Source organism: Blennius ocellaris (genome assembly GCF_963422515.1).
Source record: "Blennius ocellaris genome assembly, chromosome: 1".
Lineage (NCBI taxonomy): Eukaryota > Metazoa > Chordata > Actinopteri > Blenniiformes > Blenniidae > Blennius > Blennius ocellaris.
In genome coordinates, this window is record NC_137650.1 from 23564915 (window position 1) to 23591866 (window position 26952).

Here is a 26952-nt window from a genome sequence, read left to right on the forward strand (position 1 = left end):
AATAGATTGCAATAACAAGAGCATATTCCAAGACAAATTTGACATTTGTACCTTGTTCCAACGTCAACTCACAGTATGTTGATTTGAAATTATTACCCATGTATATGTGGAAATAATTTTTGTAATGCTTGTCAACACTATAGCAAGACAGACTTATTATGAAAAGAAATCATTAAAAGCCAAATCGAGTAATGCAGCTAATGTCGCTAATGCAGATTCTGATTATTTATTTATCTTGAAAAACCTTTGTCATCATGTTCAGGTTGAATAAATTGATTTTAATTGCACTGTACTAAACAATTGCTCTCTGAAATTGTCTGCACACTGAGAAAAGAGTCATTAAAGACAAAGTTGTGGCACTAAATTTTATGGGCAATCGGGAGTGCTATTGCTGCTTCCAATCAATGGATCAGCACAGAAGAATAGGCTTGCATGCATCAAAATTAGTGTGGGGAAAAAAACCAACTAAAAACTTTATCATCCCCTTTAGACTTAATGATGCTGAAACAACTGGACAGTCAATGTGCACAGCCAAGGAAAAATGCTCATTCCACACTGAGCAGAACAATATACAACCCACAGTCTCTGTAGTGCCGTCCTTGTGCAACACTTTGCTTCGAGTGAAAAATGAAATAAATGAGTAACAACACATTTAGAAGGATTTCCTCATCCATTCTCGTCCCAAAATGTGTGAGGTATGCGTCCTCATTCCTTCCCAGTTTGCCAGACTGCCGTTGCTGGTCAAAGCCTGGTCACAGCAACAAGGCAGCCATTATTCTGTTGGGGTGGCGACTGGGCTGAGGATGGGGGTCAATAATTCCCTCATAGGACACATGGGTGGGATGGCCTTATGGCTGAAGTACTCCACCACTTGCTTGGGCACCTCTGCCAGAACACATTTGGCCAGGGCTGCAGGTGAAGCCTGAAAAAGAGACACAGAACAGCTGGAGTTGTCAAACCAACTATTAAATGATGTGTTATTTAGAGAAACAATAAGGAAACGATTTCCTTTTTTTCCCTGTTTGTTTTTACAGTGAACAGCCTGTGGATAATGTAAGGGCCGCTTTACTTTGTTTCAGGCTAATTAAAAGAGCTTAGTTGGGGCCGAACATTTTATTAGAGGGCAATTGCGTATGGAAGTAAAGAGGTAATCATCTTTCTTGATCCCAACAGCAACATAGTAATTTATATTTATATTTTAATTACTAAATTGTAGAACACATTTTTAAATTGATTTAAATAGGCATAAACAATACATTATGGTTACATAATGGCATAATTTAAACAGTGGCAGGTTTTGCGATGGGTGAAATGGGCAGTTGCCCAGGGGGCAAACTCAACCAGTTGTTTTTTGGGAGGCGCTTGGCAGAAAGCCAGCTACGTCTGTCCCTGCATTATTGAAAATCTCAAGATTTTTTATAAATTCTGTGCAAAGTCTGCTTGGACAAATTGCTTTGTTTGCGGAAGAAATGTATGTGTTTTTTGTGTTTATTTGTTTGTTTGTTTTAATTTATAATCAAATGACTCTATAGATGAGTGGAAAAAAATTAAAATCAGGGGAGTGTCCGTGTATTTACAAGCTACTGGGCCACCGCTAATGGAAAAGCTCTTACATACTAGAGACTTTCCAAAACTAAGCGAGGGATCAGTGCCAATCTTACATGATACTTCTGAATGTTTGGTGAAAATCAAAGCACAATAGGGACATTATTTTCAAGTTGGAAATGTAATTATGCAGTCTGGGTCCAGAAGAATGGGCATTTCTGTGTGTCTCTATCCACATACATGTATAAAATTAATATATCAATGGAATAGTAAAAAAAAATGTCTCTGTGGTAAATGAAACATTTAATCCACAACAGACTGCATACTTGTACAATTGAAAGCTTGCTGGTTGCACGTTGAAACGGGGACGATCCATTTCTGTGTGAGCAAATGTCTGAATCTCCTCCAGTGCAGGACGCCCATCTGTAGCACTGGCAAAACTAGCAAAACCTGGCTGTCGAATTTTTTCACTTAACAGCAGCACGTTAGATAATAGATAGATATTGTTCTAAATAATGTTCCATGTGCATGTGCGTCCCTGGCATAGCAGTCAGCTCGAGCAGCGTCGAAAGCAAAGCTGAACGTCAACAAGTGCAGACTGACAGATATTTTTAAAAACACTGACCGTTTTGAAGTCTCTGAAGGGCACAAATTGCACAATGTCCCTGAGGACTGGTTCACCCTTTGGTGAGCGTAGGACTCCATCATCACCATCCAAAATCTGCATGTCTGTGAAGTCCGCGTTGCCAACACCAACAATGATAATGGAAAGAGGCTGATAGGAGGCCCGTACAATGGCTTCACGTGTGTCTGCCATGTCCGTCACCACACCGTCCGTGAGGATGAGCAAGATGTGATATCGCTGCAAGGAGATAAGAGCTTTCTGTGTGAATTGATCCATGTTAACATTAACCCATTTCAGTGCCTACATGGGGTCATGAGAGAGGACACCTCTCAGTGTGTGCTGTCGTCTGAGGAAGGCGTTTCATGCTGTTTCGGTTCATTTTACATCTTTCAGTGAGGGGTGAAGATTATGGTGAGGATCGGGGAGATCAAATATTGCACAGGAAACATGACTTAAACATGAAAATGAACAAAATACAAAACCATAAATCAAACAAATATTGCAACTCATTACAGTATAAACATATATGTTTCAATGCTGTCATAATTTGTGTTGCCGTAGCTTTTTTCACTACCCAGATGAAATAACATATTAATAATAACTTTTGTAAAAGACAAAGTATTGTGTTCATTTTCCTTTTACTCCCGATCATTTTTTTTCTTCTTATTTTAACATGAGATGCAAATGCAAGCCAAGAACAGTATATAATACTGAACTTTTCTCATGTCCACATAAAGCACAAATTATGGAATCATGTTTGAATTTTCTAGCTTTATGAAATTGTCCATGTATTAATTCAATCTATTCAATCCACACACATAGAGAAATGTCCTTTTGAAGTACTCTAGTGTTTACAAACTATGTATTCATACCCGCTTCCATGTAAAGGGGTTTGACTCTTTATGGCGGCAGCACTGAAGGTCACAGCATGGAGAAAAGATGGAGATGTGCTGCGTTCTCTCTAGTCACTCGTCTTCTACACCTGATCACAGGACACTCTTGACGTGTGCTGGGGTTGTTTTTTGTATTGTTTTGTTTTATTTTGTCATAAATATAGATTTGTGTGTTGACCCTGTTCGACATTTTGCTATAAGAGGAAACAATAATCTTACTATGAAAATGAGTTTCAGCTGCCTGAGTTTGATCTTTTATATCCGATTCTTGCCATTTTGCGCAGAAAGTTCTAAGTAATGTTCATTTCTCCACAACAGAACAACTGAAGTGAGCTCTCGCCTTTTTGTCCTTTTACCAACATGAACACTTTGCTGAGGTCTCATACATGAAGAAACTGCGACGGTATATAATGAGCACAATGATCCTTAATGCAACAGTGATGCCATTTAGATTCAGTGTCCTGCTGAAAGACATTTTCACAGATGGTAATTTATCAATTGATAAATGTTCGAGCATTCTTGCACAACAATTACCTTTTTTTAATTTCTATCATGGAAGACTAACTGAGAGGCCGTGGCCCCGAGAAGTGAAGTAACTGTTGTGTGTTGTTCTTCGATCATTTATCAACAGCAAGTTTATTTGGTATATCACTTCTTTCTTGTAATAATGACATCTTATACTATTGAAGGGCATGTTTCCTTTCCTTCCTTTCTTTTTATGGGTTGTTTATCTACCCAGATTAATTTAATAATTACACAAAAACTTGGCACAAGTAAAAACATTATTGTAGTAATAGTATCTATAATACAATATGATTACTGATTTCCAGAAGGAACCTCATAAGTGAGACACAGGCCTATTAAATAGAATTAGAGGAAATGCACTACGGACTGCACTAATGGCCCTGCTGCAATCACTATGTCCAAGGAATTAATGAGTAATTTGAGACAATGCACAGATAAAAGTCTAGTATTTCAACCTTTTTTTTTTTTTAAGTTACACAGGAAGAACTGAGATTTCAATCTGCACTATAAAAACTTCATAAACATTACACAACGAGTCTCTTCTTCTGTGGCTCTGTGGTTCCACTGGTGGTGGTTTTGTTGATGAAATACTCATTCACAGGATGTGTGTATGGGATGTGTGGGGAGCTTGAATATGTGTGTGCCTGTGACTGTGAAAGGGGGGAAAAATAATTGTCCTGGGGCTAAATCACAGTTATTTTGTACTCTCCACCATGGGGAGTCATTACCGTAAACAGTGAGCTGAACCAGAAGCTACACACTCGCAGAATTCGACAGGAGGTAAAACAACAAAGTGTCTGTATTACATCCATATATTCCTAAAAGACCATAAAGGGGCCACTCACAGAAGCATCTTTAATGTTCCCATCCCCCGCTGCCAACTTGGCTATCCTGTTAATGATCGGAGAAACGTTGGTGGGGCCATACAACTGAATCTTGGGTAGGCAGTTCTGGTATGCCTCCACCACTCCCTGGATGCCTGATCAAAAAGAACAGCAAGTAAAAGTGAAGGAAACATCAATACCGTTACCTAGACTCCTCAGTAAACAAGCAACTATGTACTAAAAAGGTACACTCAGATGAGTCTTTCACTGCAGGGAAGAGACAATTATTTGTGACTTTGATGTGTTTTTAGCTTTTTGAAGAGATTTATTTGGAGCCCGTTGTCGTGAAGCCATGTTATTGTAGCAGCTATGTACCATGATTGCAAATGTTAAAATTCAATAAAATCAGCATAAAGACACAGTTCTGGTCTATGACATTTCTTACCTTCACATTCGTCATCGTCTGGGTTGAAATTAATGGCAAAGTCATGGGACACCTGTGATAAAAAACAGCCAAAGTGTAAGATTGCAGTTTCCCTGTTGTGAAGACATGCGGAGCCATGTTTTTACTTATATTATATTATGTTCTTATATTTGATTGTTAAACAATGGCTCCCATGCTTTTATTTCATTGACGGTTTTTTGCTTCTGCTTTTACCAGCTGCAATTCAGTTTAGAAAAATGTTATTGAACCCAACAAGAGCCAAGCAACTTCAACTGTGAACAGTTCTTGAAAGTGACGCAGCAACTCTGTGAGTAAGAGCCGCTGACCATGTGCATGGGGCGCTGGAAGCCCCCACCAGGCAGATTCATTAGTGAGACCATAATATTTTATAGTGAAAAACAAATAGCAGAAATGGTTATTTAGCGCACAAACATAATGTTTCCTTTGGGCACACATATAGTGAACACACCAAGTTTCAGTGCTATTCAACAACAGGCTGCATTAATTCATATCTACAGTGACTTTGTTCTATAGAAGTGGGGAAGATATGCAAGATTACAATGTGATAAATGTTATTTTTCCTATGTCTTGAAGTTTTATGCATATAATTTAAGCACACACAAAATGGCAATCCCTTCTGTTTAGATTAGCAATATTTTTGTTTATGCTTGTTTATGCTGATGTGTGGCTGCTGCTTATATTAATATCATGAATCATCTGCTCATCACATCATAAATTAACAAACATAGCATGTGCTATGTACTGTACTTAATATCTAGTTACTGCAAAGGGATTGCAAGGCTCTTTTCTTTTATCTGCACTATTCTTCCCACCCAAACATAAGATTGATGCAGTTATTCTCAAAGCTGTTTAATTGGCAAAAATAACCCCCCTCCTTTGGTTCTTCCTCTCACTACAAACAGGTTTTTTATTTTCTTCAGCACCAACTGTCAGCCAGATCATTGACAACTGACTCCTCTCCAGCTGGCTACTTTCTTTCGTTAAAATTATTTCTTGTTTTTAATGTGATTAACAGCCTGAATTTAAGCACTACGCACATAGACATGAGAAACCGTAGAGAAGTAAATAAGACAATATAAATAAAATCATTCTTTACAGCAGGTTTTGTAATGTAAAACATACAAGAGGAACTGATGCCCCAGATGACGGAGGGGTAGAGCTCAGGCATTGTTCGTGCTGCACTGCTGTAATGACTTCAGAGATACTTAAGTGGGTCATCTCCAGGTATTGGTGTCGTTATTAGTCTCACCTTTCCTTTTTTCTGCGCCTCCTGACAGCAATTCAATATTTTAACCTGAGCTGCTGCTAATCATGCAGAGCAGTTTGAAATAATTTCCGCTACTGTTTTCTTTAAATAAAATAATTTTCACTCACCTGCAAAATATGTGTTACTTCTGTTGCCAAATAACTTGCAAATATCATCAGTACATTATTTTACCAAACACTGTTCACCAGTCAACAGGCTATTCAGAAGTTGGTTATTCGTTCGAAGAAGAAGAGCTTGATTGAGAGTAAAATTTGATACTGGTGAACATTTTTAAATCCCCAGAAGTCTGTCATTGGTATTTACTCGGACAAAGAAGTCGCTTGAAATAAGAATACCAAGCATCACATGTGATGTTTCACTTGGCTACCAATTCATACTGAGGAAAAGAATAACCTCATTTATTATATAAATATATTTTCTGATAACCCTTCACAGGTCTATCCATAATTAAGGATACCACAACATTTCTAGCTCACAGGTCTGCAAACCTTATACACCTGACGCAAAGGAGCCTGTGGCTTATTGAATTCACACACAGCTAATAATTAGTCCCACTTCTTAATTAATGTTCATCTGCACTCATCATCGTCATCGTCACCATCGTCGTCATCATCATCATCATCATCATCATCATCACATATGCATAAATTTGACTTGAAGGCTGTAAGTGCACATTCAAACATTAATAGTTAGTTTACTGGGCTGAACATCATTAAAACAATAACTATTGGCATTTTACAAAGACACACGACATATTATACTGTTTTGCTGAACAGTGGATACGCTGGTGGATTGTGTAAGTAAAGTGTTTCAGCCATATGATTCTGTGTACGCTCATGCACGCACACTCTTCACATGTCAGATGTGTGCACGCCTTTATGCACACGCGCACACACTCTTCACATGTCAGCTATCTCCCTGGGGCTCTATCGAGGATCACTGGTTCTCAGGGTCCAATTTGCTTGAACAAATGCTCTCACACTCATGAATTCTTATGTAAATTGAGCATCAATACTCTGCGGCTTTTATGTCATCGCAACGTGATATTTTCTCAAGACAAGTTGATATTTTGAGACAAGGGCCTTATGAATAAAAATACACATAGTAATTAGTTTTAAATGTGAAATTTTGACAGAATGACAAATTGTGTCATAAAATAGGTCATGGATATCGACTTCAATAGTGTAATGTTCCAGAGTAGAGGAAATACCAGGCTTCAAGAGGAGCACATGCGTCTGCAGCATGCAATATATCATTCATGGAAAGGAAACGTCGGTTTCTATTTGTGAATTGCAATACTGAAGATTTAGTATGAGAAATAAGCAGGACATGCAGAGATATGAACTGGTCTACTCACCTCATAGTTGGGAGGAATTCTAGCACCAAACCCCAAAGCAGAAAATCGTTTGTCACTGAAACGATAAGCAAATTAAAAACTGATGAATTAGTGTTGCTGCGGTCCAATCAGGGTAGCTTCTGACAGCAATCAGAAGAATATTACTGAATTTTTCATCTGTTCATATTTCCAAGGGCATTCCCTTTGCTTGTTTGCATTTCATAATATGCTAAAAGCTTAAATTACAGTTTGAAAATGATCCCATAGTCTTTGCAGACTAGAGCTTAAACCTGCACAAGCAGCTTCACAGTCTTGAATCTCTGACTCTGTTTTCTGTCGCAGACAATGATTGGATGTGTCCTTCGAGTCAAAGGCCAGGGAGCACAGTTTTGTAAATAGAGCAAAATAATATTGTGTGTGAAACCACAGTCCATTTGCTGAGATAGCCGTCAGTATTGACTCTACAATTTTTTTTGTGTGGATTTTAAGTATGTAACCCATCCACTCCTGATCTGCTTCCAAATCATTTTAATGGATTGAAAGAAGTGTCAGCACGTCCACTAAAGTTAATGCAACATACTGGAGTGTTCATCCAGATGAGAAGTAGGTAAGGGGCCACTTGGGATGGTGCCACTTCCCAGTTTACAGTCTTCACGTGATAATAAGCGAAACGGTTGCTTCCAACTGCGCCGTTTTATAACTGTTGTGAGTCCAGCAAAGAAACAAACAAGCTTGCTGTCACGTCTTTCTGAAGGAGTGTTTTGATTTATGCCTACCAGTGACAGCAAAAATAACAATTATTTGATCATTAATGTTATTTGTCCACAAACTGAGTACATTTCATTGACTTAAAGAAGGCAGCATATTGGAAAAAGATGTACATTTTTTTTAATTTGACAGTTCATATATGAAAACACGTTGCAGGACACTGGTGAAATACACTTTTAATATGAGGACATATACTGTATGCCTAAACAGATAACACTTTGTTTCTCCTTTATTGCATTAGAAACATTTTTGGATTAGCACCAGGGCTGTCAAATCTTATTTTCATACACAACTCTGACTGCTTGCCTCCAGACAGCGTCCCTAACTGCTTCTGTTATCAGCACCCTTTACTGTACTTCCTGCCTTCATGAATGACTAAACAACCCTAAACTCTGGGCGCTCAACCACAAGAGCCTCATTTTGAGCCTCAGACCTCAAAGATTATGCATTGACTTCAATGGACTGTTAACAAGTGTTGATTAGGAAGTTGTTTGTCCACTCACAGTGCCTAAAAACAAGGTTTGGTTAACTATGATGGGTGTATAATATGTTCACTGATATAGAATACTTTCACTTCAATATGGTCTCACTGTGAGACACTGTCAGTAGGTCACAATGTTTGACATGAAGAGGCGTCATCATCAATCAATCAGTCAATCTCAATGGTAATTCAATCCATTTCAACTTTATTTATATAGCACCAAATACAACACAGTCATCTCAAGGAGGCAGATTAGGAATAATCTGCCTTGAGATGACGGTGTTGTATTTGGTGGTTATTGTCCATATAAACTGAGTTGCCTGAAGCAAGAGGAAAGTGGCAGCCTTACTCTCAGTCAGCTGACTTGTGTTTGTATCTTTTGCAATCCTAAATAAAACCTCCCCTGCTGCGTCAAAACCCTGATTCCTCATCTTTGGCTCGGTCTCACAAAATTCCATAATATTCACAATCGCTGACAGTGAGATGATTTTAACATGCACAGAGTAAGCTATAACTCTGCAAGTGTATATTGGTCTTAAATAATCAATAATTAGGAGCATTGTTTGTGGCATATATCACACTAAAGACATGCTTATATGACATTCTGATAACAACTACAGTTCCAGAGATACAAACAGATATGTACGTGTTTCTCTGCAATTTGAAAAGCTTGAATTTGGTAACAAAACCATCAAAAACCTCTATGAATATATTAAATGGGGAATTTTGAGTGCATATTTTCTTACCACCATTAGTCTCTATTATAAACAAACAACAAAAAATACAAAGTGATGAATAAGCCCAACTTGATTCGTTTTAGTGAACCCTCTTCACATGTTAATGTATTGGACTGTATCCAGACATAAAGACACTCAGGTAACAATGATTCACCTGAAATGAATAGATTTCCTGTCCGATGACGGTATGAAAAAAGTACCTCAATTCACAATCAACAATGACATGTTTTATACTTGCAGTTTTATTCCTTTTCGACCAACATTGGCCCAATCCATTTAATACAGGTTTTCACTCCCACTAGTATGACCTTTAAAACACACCTTTAGTGAGTTTTATCAACACTAGACAACCAACAAGAAATAATCAGGACTTTTGCTAATATGTTGGTTTCACCAACTTTGCAGAGGTCGAGGAAAAAGTTGTAATACAAGCAGGAGAAGGTGGAGGGAGTTACTCAAAACTGGTCAACTTCAGTCAAATCGGTTTTCTTATTATTGTTAACGAGGCAAAAAAAAAAATGTGAAACTCATTATCGTGACCCCAAAATGTCTGAAATCCTTTCATAAGATATGTCCTTGGAGCTTTTTATATGGCACCCTTTATAAATGTCTTAAGAGATTATCAAGCTCAATCAATCTGAGATATGGCATAGCACCCAGCCCTGGCAGCAGAACAGAGGAGGCTACTGACAAGTCATTTTTGTCATGTGAATTCTTCAGTGAAGAAGACGGTGGCCCTTGTTTTCTCACTTTGTCAGCACATGTGAAGAGCCACAGGGAGATGTGCCCCACATAATAGTCCTCTCAGCAACCCACACAGACAAAAACCTGGTCACTCCAGCTCCATAATGCACTCCTCTGCAAGAACTCTAAAATCCCACATCACCTATATCCACTAAAGGCTAAAAGGTTTGCTTGCCCACGTTTTACTCCTCAATAACAATCCCTAGAGTAAGAGTAAATGCCTGCCTACACTTGTGGTCATTGTTCTCCCAGAGGCATGTTTTCATGTATGAAGCCGATGAGCATTTACTGTAACATGAAGATAATTTTGCTACAAGGATGAGCAGCTATTTTTCTGGCATTTTTTTTTTTTTTCCTATTTTCTCCAGTACGATTTCTTGAATGCTATAATTAGCCAGACAGTGCTCCCCTGATATTAAATAGGAGGATCTACATAAATCAGCTGTCAGGGTGTTAATCCTCATCTGACTTAGATGCGACAGATGACAGAGTCTTCCTCTGGAGCAGATCATATTACTAATGTGCTTTTCATTAATCATCACACACCTGCTAGTTTTCACACTTGTTGTCAATTTTCCAAAAGTCCTAATAACAATAAAGTAAAAAGAAGGTTTTTGGATATCAAAAACTTGCCATTACATCAGCTGTGTATTTAAATTCACAATACCAGATGAAAATATCTCATTTAGCAGCCTGCATGCAGCACCGCCTCCTGTCTTTACATCTGATTCTACACCAGGCTGTTGTTTCTCCAGCCATAATGCTTCCCACTTCTTTGTGAAGTGCCTGCGATCCCAGTGTCAGCCCCTGTCTCTGCATGTGTTCGTCTAGGTAATAAGCCTGTTGCAGAGCTGGGAAGGAGTCTCTGCAACAGATGCTGTGGAGAAACGGTATTATGAAGTTATCCACAATAGAAAGCACATGCAGTGAGAGCAAAGAAGCTGTGACACTAATGCCAACAGTAACACAATATGAGGAGCAGCTATATTTATGACCATACTATAGCCAAAAGATCCCCTGACATTTAATATGTTTGCAATAAAATGAAACAAACAAACAAACACACGTTCAAATTCACACATATGGGCAATTAAGAGCAACTGGTTCCACTCAAACACCTTTTTTAAACTGTGGAAAAAAACCAGTGAACCAGGGAAAGCATGCAGACATTCAGATAAATTATATACATCAAACGTGACGAACGTCACATGAGCAAGAATATATAGTGACAGCGGAGAGACGAAACTCCTATTCAACAGGAAGACATCACACAGTGCAAAAAAAATACAAAGAAAGCAATATTATTTACTGGTAGTGGCACAGTTCCCAAACAGAGTAGTGGATGTATCAAAGAATAACTTGAAACTGCAGTTATTGTAATCCCTGACGACCGACAGGCTTCTGCTAACATCCGTCTGAAGAGCAACACTGAGGCCGACAAGGCTCCAGATCTCTCTGCAGGATTATCATCATTGAAAGTCATTTGTTGCATTTTTAGATGCAACAAATTTAGATTCAAAACAAAACACAAGCCGCAAAGTGAAGATCTGGTTTTTAGACATATTACTGTACTTCACGATAGGAAGTGATAGTTAATTGAAAGTAGATTCCTTGTTTCTATAACATACTTTTTCCCTCTTCTCTAAAGCAAAAGGAAACATTTGGTGTAGTTATTTGCAGGTTATTATCATTTCACCGTAATTTGGATCAGCCCTGATTAATGTGTGGCTTCTGAATGAGAATGTGTAGTGAAACGTCGGCGGTGTTTGCTGTGGCACGCTTTTGGCCTTGTGGCGCATCGTATTGAGTGTTGTACATGAATATCTGAGACCTGGGGTCAAAATTCTGATTGAAACCTGCCAAGTCTATAGTGCAAGTTTCAATAGCAACACTCGGATAAAGGAAGCAAATAGACTTCAATTTGTACTGAGTTGATGCCAACTAACAACACCCTGACAGTCAAGCACAAACTCACTGCATAATGCAGAATACTTCATACACGCAAAGCAAACAAGGCAAAACAAAACAAAATAGTAACATAACTAATAAATAATGGCCCACCATATCCAAAAAGAAGTAGGAAGAAGCAGAGATTATTTAGTCCTACCCCTGAGTCCCATCAAACAGTCATTTGTACCTTTGTATTCTATATGTGACTTTGTTAACCATATATTTTATACTTTGCTTATAAATCTCCACCAAAAGGCTGTCAGTAGCTGACATGCACACAAAATTCAAATGCCTGTGGATGAGAAAGGTCAAAATGCCTTTTAACTGACAGAAAGATGGACAGATTGATGAGTATTTGGGGAGGTGAAAATGGCCATTAAAGGAGTGTTTTCAGAATATTGTGTCAGTGTCCTTGACTGCTGCCTCCAAGTGCCATTTTCAGTCCTAAATTAGTCTCATGCATTAATAATACAGAGGCCAAATTTGCTTGCTCTGATTTGTCAAGGTACAAACACTTTCCTCTGTCGTTCCTATATGTACAGTTGAACACACATTAACGCGAACTGAATAATGTAAACATAATGTGGATGGAGAGAATTCCTAAGAAAAAGAAAGAAAATAACTGGTGGTCATGTATTTCTTCCTCCACTCTGTAGCAGTGCCTCCAAATTTCCATTATATTTCCATGTTGCTGAGGTGAAGAGTTGCCCATTGCAGGGAGAATCAGTGTGAGTCCACTGAATAGTATTGAAAAGGACACTGCGCGGCCTGGACTCACAACAGGACACACTGGCAATGCTTGTGAGCACCAAAGTACTTTATGTAAAACACAAAAGATTGACAAACCTGTCGTAGTCTTGACAGATCTCCCCGACCGCTATCAGAGCCTTCAGGTATTCATTGGGCTGGTACGGGTTGATGTAGTGCAATGAGCAGCTGTTCCTGGGGTCTCCATTGGAGGCTGTGAAGTCAATGGCAACCTGATAGAAAGTGTGCAACATGAACCAGGGATCCACATATTTGTTTTTCTCATTACACTGCAAACTTTTGTGAGAGAAAGCACTTGAAAGATCCACAACAGCACCATGAGGTCATACAATGGGTGGTAAGAGATTTCTTCACACCCACATAGGCTACAGCAGCTACAGTTTCCATACACAACAGATCTAAGCAGCTAGTTATTTCAACGAGGAGGATGTGCATCAAACCAGCGGTCCTCATGATTAATATTCATTGCTTTGGTAATCCAGCCAGAGAGTGAGGATGAGCACTACAGAGGGCGGACCAAAGGGCAGGAGTTGAAGGTTTGAATTTATTCCATGAAGCTGCCTACGACAGGACAACTAACGCACAAAATCTGATCCAGTTATGAAATGGGGAGAATTTCTTTTGAAACCCAACTGTCGCGCATGATCATGTTTACCAGGCACCGACCAGCAAAGTAAATAACATGCCAAAGCCCAACATCAGCAATTTAACTGACGTGTTGACTGACATGCAAACATGCTTGCGTTTCAGAATGAACAGATAAGCAAGAGCTCAATAAAAGCAAAGCATCAACAAATACAGACTGTTATACTTACCGTAAAGTGAATTTGACATCCTCCCATGATATAATCTAAAAACGAATACACTCTGTGGAGCTGCAAGGATGAGGAAAAAAAAAGGAAATTTTCTTTTCAGGGAAACCTCAGAAGTGAAGTTTTGGTGGGAAAGCAAAGGCTCTGCCATGCTTTCAGAAGCATTTAGTCATTAAAAGAGAATTAACCAAAGTCTGGTGGCTGTAAAGTGTATAAACATGCTGTTATGTATCTTGTCAAAGCAGTGGAGGCTACAAGTGTCCTTGGTATAAATATTAATGAAAGTCTTTCATTTTCATGGATAGTATGAGGAATATACTGTGATCATTTCTTTGTACAGAACACATAGGTAGAGATGTTTATTATAAGAAAATAATTGATGTTGATCTACGTAGCACAACTTTCTGGCACCAATTCTACAATTATATATTTCAACAACACTTTAGTCAGAATGACAATGCCATCACTGTGGGAGAAAAAAAAAAAAGTTTGTTTTTCCTACCTTAAGGTCAGTGAGACTGACGACTCCTGAATTTTTATAGTTTCTCTTCTTGAGTTTGTACTTGGGATTCACACAATCCCACGACACCTTAAACAAAACAAGTTGAAGACACAAGACGCATATCAGAAACGAATGAAAGAGTTGCACGGTCGTCTCCCCTCAGCTCTGCTCCGCCTCTCCTCTCACTGACCTTATTTCCACTGGAAATGTCCTGCATTTCCCTGAAAGTGGCATAGAACTCGCCGATGAAGTCGTGCTTTCCCCTGGAGTCGTAATCCCACACGAGGCACTGTGTCACACAGAGATGAGAATGTTCACTCACCTACTCTGTCGCTACACACACAATGTGTGTATGATGTTAAGTCGGGAGTCAGTACATAAATGAAAGAAAAATTGTTGATTATTTTCACCTGGGGGTTTTTTTTGTTGATTTTTTTTTTATGAAGATTTATAGTTTTAAGACATTCCATACCTTGATCTTTCGGTCCTCATCACAGCTGCACAGCGATATAAGTGACACTTTGAAGGGTTCCCACACTGGATTCAGGTTGTTTTTAATAACCTGTTACGGTATGAGCACATTACTTGCTTCATTTCAAGCAAAAGAGGGAATGTTGAGTGAATGTGGTGAGAGTTACCTCTGTTCTGTGCACAAGCTGCTCAGTCTCATCGTCATTTATTCGGTATATTTCCAGAAATGGGTCTGACTTGCTAAAAAGATCCTGCAGAAACAAAATAATATCAAATATTAATCTGACATCTCAGAAACAATCAGTTTGCTAAAGATTATGAAGTTCGAATACTGTAAGATGTTTTATTCATTATCATAATCTTAACATCCTTTTGTAAAACAGCTGTAATTCAATATATTAAAATGTTTAATATTTTGCTGTCTTCTTTTTTTGTTTGCCGAGGCAGAAGATTTCACAGAAAATAAAGGCACACTATAAATCAATGAGACAGTAATGTGCTTAATACTGAGGTTTTTATTTTCTTTGATCTATAACATAATGTTTAAAGCTATAGAGATTTGTGTTTGTCAATATTTACCATGAAGACTCACTGTTTGGGTAAATTTAACATTGATCTCAGCCTCGTCCAGATGACTCATGTGAAAGAAAGCTCAAATCTATCCAAATGGCTGTTGATGCTGCTCTATCACTGCTGATTGCAGGAGGGGTAATTTTCTCCATGATTAAAGGTCAGGGAGACACAGGCACGGAATTCACAGCACAGCACGGCTGCATTTTTTGGCAGAGAAATCATCAGTTCAGAATTTCATCAAATTTTCTAGTACTCTAACTCATACCAGTCCCAAGTTATTACGGTTTATGTTTCTCAATCATTGACCTTTTTCTTGAAAAAAATAACCTCATCGATGTGCTATTTCCACCGATGCAGCTTGCTCCGCTGCATCTTCATTGGTTTCTTCAGCCAACATTAGAATTTTTACCAACAGAGACTTTAAACACTTTATTGCCCTCTGAGTTCTCAAAATGCAAATGCAAGAACACCAGCAGTGAACAGAAATTACCATCATGGATACAAATTAACAGTATTCATATGTCAATTTCTACCCTCGGTGCTCAAAGCATCTCTCTTTACAGAAACAACACAAAACATTTTGCATCCGTTAAAAAAATTTGTGAATTCAAGTCATCCCTGAGTTTGAAATGCAGCTGCCTGAGAGCCGAGGTTAGACTGATTGTTTGGGTCAATTGATTCTTCAGGCAGGCGAACAAATAATTACTGTCCGTACATCTGTGTGTGTGTGTGTGTGTGTGTGTGTGTGTGTGTGTGTGTGTGTGTGTGTGTGTGTGTGTGTGTGTGTGTGTGTGTGTGTGTGTGTGTGTGACTGTGGTGACTGGGTGGTGAGGGGGGTGTTTTGTGTACACCGAATGAGACAGTTAAGAATGCATTTCCCGCCACATTAGCCAGATACATCTCCTGAGGGACAGGAGCAGAAAAAGAGAGCTGTAGCATCCTCTCTTTGTTGCCACGGTAACCAGTAGCCACTGGCATCGTTGCCCCGGACTGATGAGACACACGTGTCAAAATTCACTCTCAGCCTGACAATGATGGTAATGTTAATCATTGCCAGATTCCACAGCTGATCACATGTTTTAATGAAGCCCGCCGCACACCGACAACTTTCCTGTGACCCGTCAGTACTTACAGGGGACTGCAGTGACGATTCGGGTCACCAGCAATAAGGAACAGTTGTCTGTTTCACTCATCATCTATCATCCTAATGGGATGAAGTGCCTCACGCAAGTGGTCAGTCACAGCTATTTTGTATTGTTCCTCATAGACAGCAGAAAAACATCTGCCACGTCAAGAAGTTTGAAAATCTCTAACCAGTTTCTTGAAGAAAAAAAAATTACTGAAAGCTCTTGATAAACCATGGAGCCTCAGGAAATCTGCTTTATTTTTATTTATTTTGGATATGTATCCACCTGATACATTCAGCAGAGAATTTCTTAAATTTTCTGATGTAGCTGGCTGACAAAGATTTATTTTTTTTTATAATACATCTACTTTGCAAAACTCATGTGCTAAACATGAAGATTCAATACATGGTAACCAAGCAACATGATTGCATTTGCTCAGATTTGGCTCAGGAACAGTCCTTCTTCTTAAAAACCAAACAAATAAAATATCTGGATTTCCCTGCTTTACATTTGATACAAAATGTATAAGAAAATCCTAAACTTTAAATGCCAACACATTATCAACAAATCCTTTGTATATAAATACATACAGCTTTCATCGATTATTTAGTTTTTCTGTGTTTTATTACTTACAGAGTTCAGTGAATTATATGTGAAAAATAATAAGTAAATTGTCGACAGCTGTAGTTATTTTCCAAAGTCCCACAAATGCATTTTAAATATCTCCCAATCCAGATGTATTTTATTGATTGTGACGAAGAGGCGTGGAAAGACAAAATAGGACCTGTTGGTCATTTATGTTTCAAAGTTCATGTGCGACTCGAGATGAGCTTTCTCCTCGCACTGCTTGCACACTATTCAACTGTGCACAAAACCTGTGAATTTAACACAATGAGACCAGTTTATGTTGTGCATTTTTATCGAATCCTGGCCCTACAGAGGCCACTGTCCTTCATGTTTTAGTTGTGTCTGTGCTCCAACATAGATCAATCTAATGAATATGACATCGACAAGCTTTGCGGAAAGCCTGAACACAAACTGACCGTTACAATGAGGCGTGTTTGAGGAAGGCAACGTCGAAAACATGGTGGACTGTGACCTTCCAGCAGACTCAGGCAACTCGTGGCCCACAGGCCACATGTGGCCAAAATCATTTCTAAAGTTGACTCTTCTTTGAGTTCCTCATTCTTTGTTGTCAATCTGATTAGACACACTCATGTCTAATTGAAAAGTCAAGTTGCTGTTTCACATTTAAATGATAGCTGCTTCTTCAGTAAATCACTCCTGTCACTGCAATCATCTGAAAGAGCAGAAGCAGCTGAGAAAATGTTAATTCTAACTCTATTAGTGACGGAAAACTGTGCTCGCACCATGTTTGTTGTTGACTTGTTTGCACAGATGGTGCAAAAATGAACCAGACTTCAATGGAAAAAAAAAAAAAAAACTGTCCCAAGCATACAATTAGTTTTCCGAGTTTATTCAGAGCAGGTTGTGTTTGCAATGATGGAAAAAGCAGCAGAGAATATAGAGTGAAAACTGTCCTTGCATGATAAAAAAAAAAAGTCAGTGTCTGCATCCTTGTTTTGAAACACTCGTCTCTCATAAGACGGTGTCCATGCAAAGAGATGTTTATATCACATAAACCTTGAGTGTTTGTTAAGAGTAGAAACTTGAGTATAATTGAATCTCAGTGCTCATTGCGGCAAAAGAAACATAAAGTCTAACAAAGTCATTGAAACAAAGTCTAAATAATATTCTGAAGAAAGTTGACATTATAATATGATCATACTTCACCTGCATGTGTGTGTGTGTTTGTGTGTGTGTGTGTGTGTGTGTGTACACACACACACACACACACACACACACACACACACACACACACACACACACACACACACACACACACAACTATCATTTGCTGTTTCAATTTCAAAGATCAATGCATGTCCTAAAAAATAAGAAACAAACAATAAGAAATATATTACTCAATATAGCCTGGAGTTTACAAGCCGACCCATGAGCGAGGAAGCTTATGGCTCAATCCTGTGAACACGTTGTAACTTCAAATCATCAGACTGGTAACTGGATGTAAGCTCCCGCTGTCTTTTTGATTGAAACATGCCTTGAGCAAAATGTAACAATGTGAGATCCGGAGCAGCTAAGGTCAGAGATACCCAACCTTAAAGTGAAAGCAGCAGAATTCAACAAGTCATACCTGACAGTTCAACTGATTTGAAATGCACTCGATTGAGATGTAATCCATGCGTATATTTGTAGCTTTGTAAATCATAATAAATCATAGTGAAAAAGAAAACAAACATCTGTGTTACTGAGGGTGAAGCATTGTTTCTGCTTTCTACGTTACTATGTCATTATACTGGATGCATCGTATTATCACAACCAGACATGTTGAGCACCGTTAAACTCCTGACAAAGCATCTGTGTTGATGTCAAAGCGTGTGCAGCACTCACTTTATCATCAAGCTTCTTTGCACGGAAAGAGAGCTCCACATATCCATTGTTTCCAGAGATTTCCTCAGCATGCACCTAAAAGGAAATTAGATTTGTTGGTTAAACTTTGCTTTTCAGGCTCTCCATTTCTTGTTCAACAAAACTAAACCCAACCATTAGAAACACTTTGCAAAGGTTTGAGGCAGGTGGAATATAATTCTGCTTATCTATTAAGTAGTACCTTTCGGAAGGTCTACAGCTTAAGAAAACAACCACACAGCCTGTGTATTTATCAGCCTTTTCTGCGTAAAATGGAATGAGTAAAGTGTGGTCCCATCAAATAGTGATTTCTTTTCTGCTCATTCACTTTGCAATTTGCATAAAGTGATAAAGCATAAACAATTGACACATCACTTTTGAAATTCACAGCACCGGTATGCCTTTCTGCAACACCACCTGGGAATGTCACATTTGTGTGAGCGTTCAGATACGTTGTTTGCTCTCAGTAATCATGACAATGACATGTTTTTTTCTTACTTTCATAATTCACTAGGGTCAGAGGTGCTCCCCTGTAGTTTTAGTCTTGATTAAACAGTCAACATTAATGATGTGACTTCTGATTCTCTCAGCCATGTAGGTCAGGTGAGTTACTGTGAAGCAGCCAACTGAGAGACACAAGCATCAGCTTGTCCAAAAAGTTGTCCGAAAAAAAAAAAATCTAAACTGTCACACGCACAGCAAGTATATGTATGTGAAACGGAATCTAAAAGTTCAACCTCCTCGTGGATTCAACTTCTCGGGTGTAAATGCAACAGCAAAGTTATGCAACAGCTGGTTCTCTGAATGGCTGTTGGCTGTTTGGAGTTGTTGGTCTTAAAGTGCTATGTTGTTGAAAAAGAATAAGTTCAGCCACCTTCTGCTGCTCCCTCTGTGCAGTCTGGCCCACTCACAGAGCACAGACGTGTGTTCTCAGCTCCCCTGCATGAAACTGACTGAAACCTCACATCAAAGTATAAGAACCGAGGCAATACAGAAAGCCTGGCCACGGCTTGACCGAACCTGACAGTGACAACGGGCAAAGTAGGAAACCTTTTGCTGAACCATTAAAAAAAAATGTTTGCCTTTCTAGTGTGCGTGCGTGCGTGCGTGCGTGCGTGCGTGCGTGCGTGCGTGCGTGCGTGCGTGCGTTTGAAATTCTACTCATTTGGACACTGAGGTTGGAGATTTTGGCTTTGGGTTATTTTCAGGATATTTAAAGGTTGTTTGATCAAGGTTAAGTAAGTTTCTGTCTCAGTTTATAAAGAGGGCTGAGATCAGGTATCACCTTGTCATAGTTAGCGATACAGTTTTCACTATGAGGAACACCTCCACCGATGTACGACATAAATACGGCTTTAGCTGAAAGAGACAGGTGCATGCAGGTGGTGTTAAAGCAACATAACATTAGTTATTTTTGTTTAGCTGTTGAGGCTCAAGATGGTCAGTAACAGCGGCGCCTGTGATAAAACTCACAGAGGCATTTAAGGACGGCCTATGTCCAAATGCAACAACTTCCTTCAAAATGTGTTCTCCTCCTTAGGGGAATACATGTATTTTAATTGTAACATGACTTACACTCATTGATGATATACATAAATACATCCCATAAATGTTATATATCTTAGAGCAGATATAGAATTTTCAGTTACAAAATCCACAATTGTCGCACAGAGGATAAATATTTCCATTATACTTCCTGTTTACATTTTCCAAATAAGAGATGGAAATGTGACCTTGCAGCAGAATCCTCATGAAAAACTAGTACTGCTGCTGAGAGCAGAGCCTTTATTTCTACTCAATTCTGCTTGATTTAATACATCTTTTGATGAAAAGCAGTAAGTTACGTGGTTTAGATGAGCTATTGTTCCTGCACTGCATCAATCAACTTCTTGTATTTCTTTGTTTTGTTCGATAATGCTGACTCAAACTGTAATCTTTTAACACAATGAAGATGGATGAAGGTACACCCACGAGCATGAACTACATAAACTTGGAAAAATAAAGCTGTCACCTTCAAAGTGAAAGAAAATATCAACCAATCAACCAATCTGTGTGTGTCATGAGCATCTTAGGAACAGCCGAAGGACCATATTTGGACCTCAGACCAAAAAACAAAAATGTGCAAGTCTCTTCTAAACAGTTAAACATATTGTCACATCTTCAGACAAGCAGTTTTTTTTTCCAGCTGAAAATCACTGCGTGACCTCGACACCTCCAGAAATCCTCATCTGTGAACCACTAGCAGAATAAGTGAAGGCCAGTGGGCTAGAAACTGGGGAGCTTGTTATCGGTGCACAATTAGCAAGTCAATGGTATGGGCTTGCATCAGTGCATATGACCTTAGCATCTGGATGGGCATTAACTCGACTCTACAATCCTCTTGTGTGAATTTCATTGTTATTCTGACATCGAGCAAAAATGTCTTGTTTAAATAAAACTCAGTTAAAAATGTGTTTGCAGATTTTTTTCTTCTTTCCAGATCTTGCCTTCAAATCCCACTGAAAACATTTTTTTTCTTTCCAGTCATTAAGAGAAATACAAAAAGAAAAGTTCCCAGCTTGTATATGGAAATGTGGATGACTTTGAGTAGAGATGCATACTCTCTCAATAACACCAAATACTTTTTTTTTTTCCCCCCATGAACACAGTAACATCTGTATTGCACAGCACACTCCAGTACTACTCTTACCGTGGTTTTCAGAGAACAACAAGCTTTGTGTGTACAGACATCCATTAGGAGAGGACACTCTCCTGTGTAGTCGCAAGCAAGGTAGAGGGGTTATTCTACAAACTAGAGTGAAGCTCCGCATCATTTGGCTTGTCATGTTTAATATGTTCTCACCACTGGCTTGTTAGCAGCAAGATGTTGGTTAATGAACCAACATCTCTTTTTCTTTCCACATTTGACACTTGAGTTTTTCCACATGCGTCATTTCATCCCTACATGTGGATTTCCTTGCTTTCTTGTGTACGTATTTGCATATTGTGAAGGGACGGCTCCTCGCATCATTAAAAATGGACGCGAGCTTAAGAAAAATGCTTAGAAAGGATATGTGCATTGATCCCTGCACAAACTGAACATGGAAGCATGAATTCTAATGGTCTGCTGAAGGTAAGCTGATTTCCTCCCTTATCATATGCTAAAGGAAAACTGAGGTAATGTTGTGATACATTCAGCAAAACATTAACAGAATGTGAGCCCATTATGGTGCCTGAGGGTGAAAAGCTCTTGGACTGGCAAAAGAAAAAAAAAAAAACAACGAATGCGATGCTGCTTCCCATTGATTTCCCATCCAATATTCCTCTATGCTCATCCATTTTCTTGATGTTCTACAGCCCAAACAGTTTCATTCACTTCAGCAGGGTGGTAAGCGAAATCCTGAGAAACCTACTGTGATGGTGGATTTGCCTGCATATTTTCCATACTTCAACAACAAAGGCTTCACCATCTTCTTCTGTGCCACAATCTGCAAAAAAGCAAGATAAACACAATAGGTTGGCCTTGAGACACCATCGGCAGTAAATCCATATGGGGACCTGAGGGATCGTCACCAGCTGCAATAAGTACCAGCTGCTTACGCTGCCACTTTAAATGGCACATGCTGTATATGTTCATATAAATTTACTGCTATCATCATTTTTTTTTTTTTTTTTTTGGAAGTTTCACAAAGACTGTCGGGGCACAAAACTGTCACAATTAAAATTCAGGACAACAAGTCACTGTTGTTACAAATCAATAAAACGAGACAAGCAACAGCCGCCTACCTGACCGAGAGTGCACTCCACCCCTCCCAAAAAGTCGTCGTCACGGGTGCCGATGCTGTGGGTGCCATGGATGTCGTAGACTTCGAATCGCAGCTTCTGAACCTCCTCAAAGTAGTAATCCAGTGAGAACACTTTTGCAAAGACTGGGTGCAAGTTGCTCTTGATCACTTCTGTCCTGTCCAGCTGAGAAAGAAAATGCTGAATAAGACTTTGAACCTTCACACAATGTAAAAGCGATAATACAACCATCAATTTCATTCAGACAGTAACACTTTGCAAAGTTTAAGAGTTATTCTAGTACATATAACCGACAGCCTTTTGTGTTTGACTTTTAGTAGTTTTAGCTTTTCAAAGAAAAAGGTAATCTGGATAAATGATAATATCCATAATTATAATTATTCCATAATTATCATGATTGAAATTGTAATGATGAAATGAACAAGTCAATGATATTTTCACGATGCGCCTGTTTCAAGTAGAGTTTATTATCCTCCAGTTTCTGAAATTAAAACAAAGTAAATTGTTCGGCTATCAGGCTCCTCTCTTATGAAACCAGCTTCCAGTTTGGCTGAAGCCAAACTGGAATCTACAAATCTTTAAGATCTTTAAGATCTTTAAGATCAGGCTCAAAACTTTCCTTTATAATAATGCTTATAGTTCAGACTGGCTCAGCTCACCCTGATATATTTTGTTTAGACTGTTGTGAGACAGACTTTTAGTCCATCACTGCAAGTCATTCAATTTATATGTTTCTTCGGGCAAATCCAGAATTTTGTAACAGGGCACAGGGATACTAAGATGTAAGCACACAAAAATGATCAAATTTAAGCCACTTTAATGTTTAGGCCACAAAGTGGGAATAAACTTGAAATTGTCCAGTCGGTGTATCAAATTCTGCATCTTGTATGTGTTTCTTACTGTGGGTACATAGGTTTCCCCCCACTGTCCAAAAACAAGCTTTTGAAGTTAGTGAGTGACGCTATAATTGCAGCGTGTGAATATGACTGTGTTGTTGTCCGTCTCTCAGCGATTGACTGGTAGCCTGTGCAGGGTATCCCTTGTCTTTGCCTATTGTCATCAGTGATCAGCTCCAGCAACTCTGAATTAAAACGGAAGTTCACTTGTTGTTTTTCTTTTCTGTCCTGTTCTTTAATTTGCCCACATTATTATCCTCTTGACAGCCAGTCCAAGCAGAAAGCTGCCACATTTATCAAACAGGCACTGTTTGCTCTCTCAAGGCACCAGTGCTTTCTCATGTGGGATTGTTGGGTTTTTCACTTTATTGCATTTTTTTTGTAAATGATAAGAGATAACTGGACTTTGGCAAAATGACAACGATTGTACAAATATTTCTTTTCTGTGATATCATATGACAATCTAGAAAAGCTAGAAAAAGACCTTGTAGGATGTTTCTTGCCATACTTATTTTGGGAAACACCAGAGTATATAGACAGGCAAATGTTATTATATTCCATCAAGAAGATCATATAAGAGACGAATGGAAAGCTCTGACATTTAATCTTAGCACAGAGAAAGCGTTCACGCTCGTCTTTGAACGTCTGACAGGGAGAAGCTGAGCTCTCCCAGGCCCCATCTGCTCGCCATGTAGGATTTAGTTCTCCGACAGCCCCATGAACTGCCCAATTTGTCACAAGGGCAAATCATCGTTTAAAAAGATATTGAAGTCTACACAGCTTCATATCATTTGAAATGACAAAACCAGTGAAAAAATGCAGCTGAAACCACGGCTCTAAATTTTCAAATTGCTTATGTTGATGTTTGAAGCCTCAATCTATATATACTGAAACCATCTGCTTCTTTGTGGACTTGACCTTGTTTAAAACTGAGAAGGCGCTGAGAAGTCATTTGCAATTTATATTTACATATATATATATTTACATATATATATATATTATTCTTCAAATAACTAGTCAGATTTTTTTAATCACTAATCACAAAACACTGTTTTCCAATTTTTTGGTGTTTTATTCATTATACTCATTTGTGAAGAATAAATCACACTTTATTGATCAGTATATGCTTTCAGTGTATCAAATTTAATTTTCTTGTATTCAGAAGAAAAAAAATCTTGGAAGATTTGAACACTTTGGTTTAAGCCACAACTTTGAGTGGCAAAAATGAAAATGCAAACAGCTGGTTTTAATCTGTAGTTGACATGCAGGTGTAAATTCTAAGTGGAAAACAACGGGCTAAGATTTGGCCTCCTCAATTCCATTTAGCCCAGATCCTCTTTATTGTCTTTTCCTGCCTCCTCCTCCTCATGTCTCTTTGTGCCATCTGGATGGACAGATTTGATTTGAGTCTGATGAGTCCATTTGTTGATGAAAGCTAATCAGAGCTACGTAGGATAGGTTGTGCCGACGTCTGTGACGTCTGTTCATTGTTGGTAAGGTGCCAGAACTATGAAGAGCTTCCTGGCATCGAGGATCCGTGTCTATGATCAGGTTCTGTCAGGTAGAACAACTATTATCGGTGTAGCTTTATCGAGACAAACCCATGTAGCTGAGGTTGAAGAACAAACAGAAAATTCGGATTGGACTACAACTAATTATCACCAAAGGGCAGGGAGTCCAGGTCACATCAAACGAGCGCACAGCGTGTCAGTCGAAGCTGTCATGTCATCTCCGGTCTGCCTTTGAGTTTATACCGTGAAGAGGTGGTGAAATAAGGCCAAAAAAGAAGAAGAAGAAAGAGGAGTGCCATTCAGCTCTATTAGCACTCGGAGGTTCACTCAGGCCATCTTTCGTGTGCTCAGGGGAAAAAAAGACAGGGTGACATGGTAGTGATGTGAGTGGGCTCTGCTTCTTACTCAGTTGTTGACGTAAGTAAACAACTTGCACAAGCAATGGTGCCTCCCAGTACTGGGGGAACTGACAGCAGAGTATTGGACAAACCCTGTACACTGTCAGGACTGTCAAGACTAGGGTGGATGGATGAATGGAGGAACAAATGAATGGAGTGAAGGAAGGACAGATAGATAGATAGATAGATAGATAGATAGATAGATAGATAGATAGATAGATAGCTGTACTAATATTGCATCATATGTCGTAATGTGACTATATTCATATCATAAAAAATTGCCTTCAACAGTTCAGCTCAAAAAAGCTCCTACATTCACTGAACCCAGGTCAGTCGTCTCAAGTTACAACTTTCTATCACATCGAAACCAGGAAAACTCCATAACACTGCCAGCCAAGTGTTTCTCTCTGTCTAAAAATAGAAACTCATAGTTCTCCATTCATATAACCCAAACATTACAGCAAGCGCCTTCAACAAATGGCTCCCATGTGGCTGAAATCTGGCAGTCAAAGTTAATTATTATCTTCCATTTTTCTAAAAATGGAGTGTTTTGTTAGATGAAGACTTGCTGGGAAAAGCCTATATAATTAGATTTCCTCTGCTGTACTTTCGCACATCCTCCACTTCATGGAGACCTGCGTTTTGGCTCTCCCTCCTGAACCTAATGACTTAATTAGCAGGCAAATGAGGGACCTGCTGCACACATCCAAATCAGCTTGGGACCAATCCAAGAAAGTAAACATTTTCAGCTGGAGCGCTACTCATCGTGTTGCGCAATACCAATCTACTGTTTGTCCATGTGGAGAAGTGAAAGGTGCTTATGGTGAGCCGTACAGGGCAGACAAACTAATCTGTCTCTGATTAACTGAATTGTGGAAAAAGATACTGTTGACTGCCAACAGTTTACATTTTGATTCTGAACAAGACTTATGTTGCAGTAAAACAGCTGCAAGACCATCGAACCATTGAAAAATCTCTGCATTTGTGGTAAGTGAATATAAAGCAACTATCTTTGATGTGTTTCTACCCATTAAATGGAAATATTCTGAGATCATCTAAAGGCACTTCATGGAAATGATTTGACCTCCAATCATGTGTGAGTCAAGACACAATTTATATTGATGATGTATATAGGCAGGTTATTCAAAACCTGGGTAATCATTTAACACTACATTTATCAGACTTGCTCTTAGAGCAGACAGAAAGCTAAAAAAAAAAAAAAAAAAAAAGGGGCTCAATTGTACATTTATTAGATAGATTAAAGAAAAAAAGTAAATGATGCTCACCTCTGTCCACTGTCCATTAGTCTGTACCATGAGCATGACACAGGGGTCTGACTTATTCAGAGTGTCTCGATCCAACAGAGCTTTACAAGACACACGCAGCTCCACTTTGGAGACACAAGTTGCCGGACCACTGAGGCTGGTCGCAGGGGAGGTGGCCTCCAGAACATCATTCAT

General features: G+C 38.9%; 1 protein-coding gene across 1 annotated transcript; it reads right to left on the reverse strand.

Moving 5' to 3' along the window:
* Window positions 1-772: 772 nt before the first annotated feature.
* cpne7 (copine VII) lies at window positions 773-26952 on the reverse strand (the record flags this gene model as incomplete). Its single annotated transcript, XM_080500286.1, has 15 exons — window positions 773-922; window positions 2171-2407; window positions 4434-4567; window positions 4858-4909; window positions 7503-7557; window positions 13008-13141; window positions 13745-13804; window positions 14244-14330; window positions 14434-14532; window positions 14716-14805; window positions 14882-14965; window positions 18887-18961; window positions 22297-22371; window positions 22670-22852; window positions 26779-26952. 15 exons carry the CDS (start codon window positions 26950-26952, stop codon window positions 773-775), a joined length of 1689 nt encoding a protein of 562 aa, XP_080356412.1.